This window comes from Acanthisitta chloris, unplaced genomic scaffold (genome assembly GCF_000695815.1).
Source record: "Acanthisitta chloris isolate BGI_N310 unplaced genomic scaffold, ASM69581v1 scaffold27141, whole genome shotgun sequence".
NCBI lineage: Eukaryota > Metazoa > Chordata > Aves > Passeriformes > Acanthisittidae > Acanthisitta > Acanthisitta chloris.
The window spans coordinates 47,089-56,145 of record NW_008656974.1 but is presented as its reverse complement, the minus strand read 5'-3'; the positions used below and the strand labels follow the sequence as shown (position 1 = coordinate 56,145).

Below are 9,057 nucleotides of genomic sequence, written 5' to 3'. Positions count from 1 at the left end.
TTAAGTAGGAGTCCCTGGCAGGAGCCAGGCATTCCAGCATTCAGATTGGGGTTGGTAATGGGATCCTGTGTACCATTTCTCCTGGCTGGCTGCAGCATTAAATAGCATGGTATCAAATCCTTTAGCCCACCTGACAGAAACACCTTTTCAAGTGTACTTTGTTACTGAAAGTTGAGGTATTGATATGCCTTCCAAGAAAATTGAGAGAGAACAATCACATGGCAACAAGATGAGTTATACTGTGCAATAGGTTGTCAAATACAAAAAGCAAAGAAAATGTTTGATTATTTCTTTCATTATATTTAAATGTTTAATTTTGAGTTAGAAGTGCCTAGCTTTTTTATACCTCTCTACATTTATAGGCAAAGCTGGAAACATTTTTCTTTTACTGGTGGTATCTATTCAGAGACTCTTCTTTTATAACTTTGCCTAGTTCTTATTTTCTAAAAAGTGTAGTTTGACTTTTACTCAGGTTTAAATAATTTCAGTTTAATATGGTTCTGTTGTTTCTCAGAACAGGGGTATGAGAAAGTACTACTGAGGAGTGTTTTTAAGGCATGCTAAAATTTGGCTATCTTTACTTGGAAAAGTGATAGCATCCTCCTCCCTTTCTCCCTCCCCCCAAGCTGGGACAAGGAATTGAGATTTGATAAGATGGCTTTTGTGGGAGGATGTGCTTTTTGCTGTTTCTGTGAAAAAGAAATCTGCTCAAATATGGCCAAATTATAAGCCTGTAAAAAATTGCAGTTTGCACATGCTCAGCAAAAACTTCTGGATCTTGACATTGCTGAAGACTGTGTCAATATAGCATGGCTCATCCCTGCAGGGACAAGTGGTGTATCACCATCATCACTGTGCCATGGCAGCTGACACGAAAGTCTTGGGTCAGTATGGAGACAAATAGGTCTGAAAAATAGGAACCTCTTATGTACATTCCTAACAGCATGACAGTCAGCTTTCTGGCATTCCTTTTATTTTTATTGGTTTTTTTACTTTTCTGTTTCTGGTTTTGTGAATAAAGTGAAATCCAGGAAAGAAAACAGCCTGGAAGCATCTGGTGAAGTAAATCGGGGGAAAAAAAGAAGAGGTGGTTCATCTAGAGGAGTTAAAAGACTGAAGAGATCCCTCCATGATCAGTTTTTTGTGTGCTAAAGCAGGCAGAGCTCAGTTGTTGAAATCAAAAGTTTAGAATGTATTAGAAAGGCATATGCCCAACAGGATCGAGCAGCTTCCATTCAGTTAGATTCACAACTGATCCACATCTACTTGGACGTCTGGCTTTGCCTAACATTAAGAGTTCGTGACTTGAAATCTAACTTAGCAGTATTATTTCAAAGTCACCATCTTCTTTGTCTATAACACATTATGCAGTATGAACAGGATGTTTCCTGTAGTATGACTAAAGAGAATGTAATTCAGAGGAATTCAGTGTCTCAGAACATCTGCAATAGAAATACCTATGGAGGCAGACGTGTGTTAAAATTGAAAGGAACTGAAGAAGTATGACTAACCAAGTAATTAAACTTCACTTAAATAATGATTCCCATGCTTACTCTGGTGGCTCAGTCAGAGAGAAGATGAGTCCTTTGCCACTGTTGAAAGAGTTTGGATTAATGGCTCGTGATTGTAACTGAGGCAGTCTCTTCTGTGCTCCTGAATTTCTGTAGTTTCTTTATTCAGGATCTTTTAGGCAGTGTGTCAATGTCAGCATAGATGATCCTACAGCTCATTTTGATACAAACTTTTAAAATTTTGTCTTTCAGCTTTTCGACCGGATAAAGTTATTCTGGATGCCTGCAAAGCACCAGCCAGATTTTATTTATCTGAGGCATGTTCCTCTTAGAAAGGTGCATCTCTTCACTATAATTCAGCTGAGTTGTCTTGTGCTTCTCTGGATTATAAAGGTTTCAAGAGCTGCCATCGTCTTTCCTATGATGGTATGAAAATTTCTTACTTCCTCTAAAAATCCCTTTTCACCTGTGGATAATTATTATTGAGGAAAAAATTAATTGTGTGCAGGTAATTACAATATTGCTTTGATTCAGTGTTCAAGGACATTTCATACTGTATTAAGTAAGAAAAATTGGACATATAAGCTCTGAGTAGGATGTATTCTGTATTTGTGTATAACCCAGCTGTATATTCTCTTAGGGAAAATGCTCCTCTTAAAGAAAAATACTAAAGTTGGTTTGATATTTTTTTATTTAAGAAGTAGTGCTCAATCCTTTTACAGAAAGCCCATTCACTCATTATGGCAGACTCTTGATTGCACTGAGGAGCTGTACTGTTCTTGTCTTGCTAGAAATAAAAATCTGTTCTGCTGCTTAAGTGATCTTGCTCTGATTATTTCACTGTTTGAAAATAGAAGATGTGTACTGACCTCGGTGATTATTAAAAGCGTCAAGCCATACCTCATTTGAACAAAGGAATACCAGTTGTTTGCTTATTCAGCTTAGAGGAAAAAATTCTAGCTGTAAACTGTGGTCACTTTTGAAAGTATTCCACTACAAGCATATTTGTCAGTTTTCCTTGCTTAATTTCCTAACTCCTTGAATTAATATCTTTGCAGGTCCTAGCTTTGGTATTTGTCCGAAAACTCATGGATTTCTTTTTTACCAAGCGGGAGCTCAGCTGGTTAGATGACTTGATGCCCGAGAGCAAGAAAAAGAAACTGGAAGATGCTGAGAAAGAGGTGGGCTGTTGTTTTAGGTCTTTTTGGTGTGTAGCACTTTATCAATTTCTCCTTCAGGCATTTAGAGAAAATTCTTTAAATAAGGCACATTCCATGCAGTAGGCAAACTTGTTAACCGTGTCTAAGTGTAATATTGTAATATTTTTCATAAGTGCTTTTAAGGTTGCAAATCTGACAGGCTTAGATGGCTTTAGCCATCTTAAGCCCTAGTTTAAGATGTCGATTCTTAAGCTGCCATAGTGTCATATGCAATATTATCCACAGTGCTCCTGGGGATTGCTTCTGAGACCCACTCAGATGGTATGCAGAGATGAACCCGTGTCTGTAGGAAAGCCCTTGGATGCCTGAGGCACTTTGATGCTGCATTGTGACTGGTCTCATCTCTGCTGGAGATGTTGAAGAGAGAGCTACAGAATTGTAGGGGTGTGGCATGGCCCAGCTACCTCTGAGCTGTATCTAGGTCACATAGTATCACCCTGTGCCCCTTCTGCTCAGCAGTGTCATAACCCTGTGCAGTATCCCAGTTACACTCTGGGCCAGTGTTATCCTTCTGCTACTGCCGAAACAATTTACTTCTACTTTGTACTGAGAAGGTCAGTGAAATTGCTAACCCTGTTAACCAAATCCTTGGACTGACTTACAGCCTGTGGCATTAGCACCACATTAGCTGTTTCGGATCTAGACTCCTCATCTTCTTTCAAAGAATATGCTTTTCAGATAATTTTTTATACTTGATACAGAACGGATTCTTACATATTTCCACTCAGAATGTTCCTATATTTTGACAGCGAAGCACTGATCTTTCTGATTGTAGCTTTCTAACCAGTTTTGCATTTATTTGATAGTATTTTTATCTAGCTGCTGCTTTATGAATTGCATGTTCGAATAGCAGATAAAAGTGTGGGAATATGAAGTAACTTTATGTGCAAGGAACGGAAGTCTTTGTCCTCTGTCCCTGGTATCAGCCACCTGATCAATGTGAACTGTTAGGAAACCTCAGTATTGGGCCTGAATAAATGAGGGACATGTCACAGTGGTGAAACACTACCTGCAGGAGCAGTAGGTAGAATATGTTGGTGCCAGGTTATTTAAATGCGATTCATGTGTCCTGCATCAACACTTTTGAACAGTAGCATAGTGTGGGGCTGTGGCTGCAGTGGGAGGTGAATATGCAGATAATGCCATATTGTCTTGGTAGTCAGTGGTTACTTCTAGACTTCGGGGCAGTTGTGCATATGAGCTCCAAGATGCCCTGAAGACCTCTGCAAAAGCCTGGAACCTGTGAGGCATAACTACAAGGGTACTGCAAAAACTAGACAATGTGAATTGATAAATCAGCAATTTATCCTTAGGGATGCCCCAAGATCTGATCTGAGACCAGTGAAATGTGTGTGTTAAGGATTCCCATTGGTAGGTCTATTTGCAGAAATAGGACATGAGCTAATAATTTGAATGTGTAACTATGAAAACTAGATTTCTCTGCCTTTACAATTCAGTGACCTTTGACAACTCACTGCCTCATCTGTAACCTGGAGGGCTGTAACTTTGGTTTCCTTGACACATTCAACATACTGTCATGGAATATGTTTTGGGGAAAAGAGTTTACCTAGGTCATAAACGTCATGATGATTATTTACTATTTAGTATGTGCCTGTAAATCTACAAGGCTGAAATTAAAATATGTGAGTCATTGTTTTCCCCTTTGAATCAAAGCAGACCAGAAAGTTGCTTCATCACAGTATCTGTTGTCATCACAATTCAGAGTAACCAGAAGTAACCAAGGTAGCTCTCTTCTTGTGGGTCTGGTTATTGGAAAAAATTCCTCATTATCCGTATGTTTTGGTTATATGTCGCTTTCCTTCCCATGCTTGATAGGATGGCATCAGAAAACAAAACTGGGAAAATCTACTGGTGTTACTTTATTTCATTCACGGTCTATTTTGAGAGGTTATTTTTACATATTTTGGCATTTCTAAATATTTGGAGCTATTATTAAAACTGTTCAACTGTCAAAAACTTATGAAGCTGTGAAGCCTGGAAATGACAAAATTAACTAGTAATAAAAAACTTCTGACATGTAGCCTAAGGAATTAATTGGAGAGTTGCTATCACACAGCTTTTAAAAATAGAAGTATTCTACCCACAAGAATATTCAGAAATATAGTTGACAAGATATGAAACTTACTTGATTGGAACCTAATTTCATCACTTAAGTTGTTTTCATATTTTAGGCCATGTTTTTCCAGGGCTTTGTACATTTATAGTGGATATGATACATGCCTTCTTCTCACAGACCTCCTTTGGAAGCCACTTTGATGTTAATCAATTAAGTCTTTCTGAGACAAGAATGAACAAAGGACTTTTTCCCTTTTGCAGAAAAAAATATTGTGACTTTTAAAATAGGTGTAATAGGAAAGCATAGAAGACACAAATTTCTGAGCAGAGAGGACTTAAATTCTACTGTTTTGGAAAATTGTACTGGCTCTTCCAGCTAATACCAACTCTCAGTGTGTATGATGCATGTGGGTTTTTGGTGATCTGCCAAAAATCTGTCTTTTTGGGAGACCCTACTCATGCTTTCAAACAGGCACCAGTGTGAACTATTACAAAGCCCCCTACAAAAGGAAGAAAGCTGTGGAGGCCTTTGGGTGTCTGTTGTACTCATACACACACTGCAAAAATTTAGAGCAGGATTTGATGGTTACCTTCATGTGTAGGCATGTTAACCTCCTAGCTTTGTTTTTCCTGACCTAACAAGGATGTGAACATGGAGAGTCCTTCTGTGGAGTCTTCACTTGATGCCTGAAAGACAGAGACTTTTCTTTTGTTCTTGCAGGCAGGACATGGTGCTTGAGGGGCGTTGTTTTGTTCTCCACTCCCCCTAAGAAAGAGTTTCTGGATTTGTAATTATTTCACAAAGGGATTTTTGATAGATATATCTCCTAGTTCTTTTCAAGTGAAAAATAGTTTTGAGTGTTTTATTTCACTGCCTTTCACTGAAATAAAACTTTGTCAATATTAAAACTGTGTGCACAAACTTAAATTGACTTCCCTAATTTTTGCATGTAAACATTGCAATGTATATATCCTGTTATCCATGTTATTTAAAATTCACCATACAGTTGCTCACTCAGGGTTACTAATTTTTATCTTTCTTTATTGTTGCAAAACAATCTCTATTTGACACTGAAAAATAGCACTAAGTTAAGATCTTTTAAAATAGAAAGTTTTAAATGTCAACTATTTAAACAAGAGTTGAAAAGTATCTTATAGAACTTCAAATAAATACTTAATATTAAAGAAAATGGAAAGAGGATTAAAGTACATAAATTTCACTTTATATAACATCATATCCTGTCTCATGTCTGAATTGCTTCCTTCTAGGAAGAGCAAAGTATGTTAGCAATGGAAGAGGAAGGGACTGTTCAGTTACCACTAGAAGGACATTACAGGTAAAATATACCTTTCCTCTTTTAGGTGAGTTGCAATTAAACAAATAAACATGCCACAGTATTTATTCTTAATGCATTCTGAATGTCAGAAGGATGTTTATCTGGTACAGATAGGTGAACCGAACCGTATACTGCAGCATTTAACAAGCTCAGCCCTTTTACTAGTCTTTGCACATTATCTCACAGTCCCTAGGAAAAGGACGCGCTAGTTGAAGTTTTCCATTGGGCAGGACTGCAGGATCAGACTGTTTATGATGGACTTTGGCTTCTGACATACACAGTGCAAAAGGACAATGTAGAGCAGGTCACACCCTTCACTCTTGTGCTAGTGGGGAGCCAGAAAAGGTTTTGAACACTTTGAAGGAAAAGTAGGTTCTTATAGTATTTTAGATGTATTTTAAAACATTTTAATTAAGATCCTATATATGTAAGGTAATGAGTGAATCAAGAGCTGTCCAGGGTAGATAAGGCATAATGCAGGATTGACACAACTTAAAAAGCATGAAAATCTATGTTGCCATAACACATGTGGCCGCCCCATAAGGAATGAATATAATTTAGTTTTCAGAGCAAAATTATTAATGAAGTTTGAAATATATGGTTGCAGTAACCTCTGCATTAATGTGAGTTCATAGGAATACTGTCTGAGAGTGGCCCCCTCTCTTACACTTTAACACAAAGTTACCTTAATGTCTCCTAACACAAATGAGTGTCTGTGTCTCTGAAAAATCCCAGCCTATTTCTTTTGATTCATCACTCTGCTGGTCTGGTTTTTTTCATCTTTTGTACATATCTTTTTGTCCTATTTTATATTAGCAATACACAGCTTAATTTATCTTGTGGTGTGATCTATATCAGTCTGTTTACATTGGTAGAGTTTCCTGCATAATCTCTGACTCTCTGCACTGTTAGGTTTACAGTCCTATATCTTAAAAGAAGGGTCAAGGCAATGGTTGTTAAAATGGTTCCCCAAAAGAGTTGGCAGCAAGTTTACCAAGGGCTTATTGAATGTCAAGCCACATGTAAACCAAGAAGTCAGGAGTAACGTACAGGGAGACCCTTAAAACATTTAAGACTTAACTATTCCGAAGTGTATAAATACATATTTGGAGGTGTCCAGTTAAAGCAAAGGGCATCATGGCCATGAAGTGCTGCTTAAAGCTACTGATTAGCTTGTTTAGTTGGGGCAGATCTCTTAAACATTTTACTTTGTTAAGGTTTTTGATTGCTTTTAAAATTGTTCTAAAAGTAGGTGGAGTTTCAGAGCATAAGTACTTTGAGAACTGTTAGGAGTTCTTGGGAGCCCTGTTCAATGAACTGTGCTGCTGGCATGCTGTGAGATCTTGGGCAATACTGAATTTCACAGTGCCTAATTTTTCTCTTGTCTAATAGTTGGGAGTGACACGATGTGTTTTATTGACACTACTGTGATTAATTGCTGTTGGAGAAGGAAAATACTAAAAAAGTGCTAAGATGTTGTAAGAGAATATTGAAGTCATTGTTCAGGACTTGAAGTTTAACATAATTTAACTTACACTGTGCTTAATTATTGTCAACGCTATCAGTTTTCAAGGACTGTTATAGAGTTAATAAGTAACAAAGACTGAATGTTCATTGGTTTATTGTGTATTTACTTTTATTCTTGTCTAGAGATGACCCATCTGTGATAAACATTTCTGATGAAATGGCAAAAACTGCTGTGTGGAAGACATTGTTGATATCCTCGGAGAATGCAAAAGATAAGGAGTCAAGCTTTCCTTCTAAAAGGTCTTAATTTTTTACTGCATTTTACTTAATATATTGGTGTAAAACCAATATTAGAATATTTTGCTAGGGATTAGAAAGATTTCTAGCCTCTTGCAGTTTTGTTTCTTGAGGTTTCATTTATGTCCAGACATAATATTCTGAGCTCAAAACACAAATTCACTATTTATTAAACAAACAAACAAACCACAAATATTTGCATGGTACTTAATTATGCTCCAGTGGAAGATGAAGTTGAGCATGCCTGATGCTTGTGTAATGAACCACCAGTCCCCACCTGGATATTGCACAACAGCTGTTGTGTTTGTTCTGCTTGCTTTTGTTCTTTCCTCTTGAAAAAGAAGTGATGATCACTGCCCTGGAAATAGCTGTATGAAGAACCCAGTACTCTGAATACAATCTAGTACTATTTGGAGTGAAAATAATTGTAAGATTGCATCACTTCTTTTCTTTTTTCTGCCTACTTCACTTGAACTCAAAACAGTTAAATACTTGTAAATTTTAGTCCAGACAAATGTAAAATGAAGCAACAATGTTTTATCTGTGCTACAGAGTTATTACAGGAATGAGAAAATACTAAATTCAAGCACAGTGTGATTTTTAAGAGAACTTCTTCCTGTTTCCATAAATTTAAAATTTAACTATTTTCTATTTAATTGTTTCATATCACATTTTTGTCATAAGCTCCCCTTCCTAATCACTCTAGAAGCTGATTCCCCAAAGGTAAGACCCTGTCCCCCAACTTGTTCCTTGATTGTGTCTTCCAATTCAAATGGTGTCACCTAGGAACCCAAATGACTTAACTTTGTGTAGTTTTTGGGGAGACAGAATGAAAAGAAATTTCCAATAGGAATGTAAAATATCTTTGTTAAAGTTCCTAATATTAAAATTTGAAATTTATTGTGTATTAAAAATAGAAACTATAAATGTAGTATATTTACATGTTTAATTGAATTTATTCCTGGAATTCTATTTCATTAATAGTCTTTTTTAAAAGACAAAATTATATTCTGACCATTTCTAAATGAACTTTTGAAAAGAAACTCCATGTTTTAAACAGCTAAACATTGTGTTATGGTGAAAAGATGCAGGAAGAGAATAAAATTTGTAGTGATACACATTTTTAATTTTGTCACCCCAAAATGGCAT

At 36.7% G+C, this 9,057-nt stretch overlaps 1 protein-coding gene across 1 annotated transcript in view; it reads left to right on the top strand.

Annotated features, from left to right (window-relative positions):
- Window positions 1–9,057, top strand: part of SLC4A10 (solute carrier family 4, sodium bicarbonate transporter, member 10) — a gene marked incomplete at its 5' end in the record, with an annotated part of 79,560 nt that overhangs the window by 67,049 nt on the left and 3,454 nt on the right. The window contains 4 exons of the mRNA XM_009084549.1: window positions 1,764–1,937; window positions 2,570–2,692; window positions 6,077–6,144; window positions 7,795–7,911. Coding sequence (XP_009082797.1) covers window positions 1,764–1,937; window positions 2,570–2,692; window positions 6,077–6,144; window positions 7,795–7,911 — 482 coding nt within the window. The remainder of the gene's footprint in view (window positions 1–1,763; window positions 1,938–2,569; window positions 2,693–6,076; window positions 6,145–7,794; window positions 7,912–9,057) is intronic.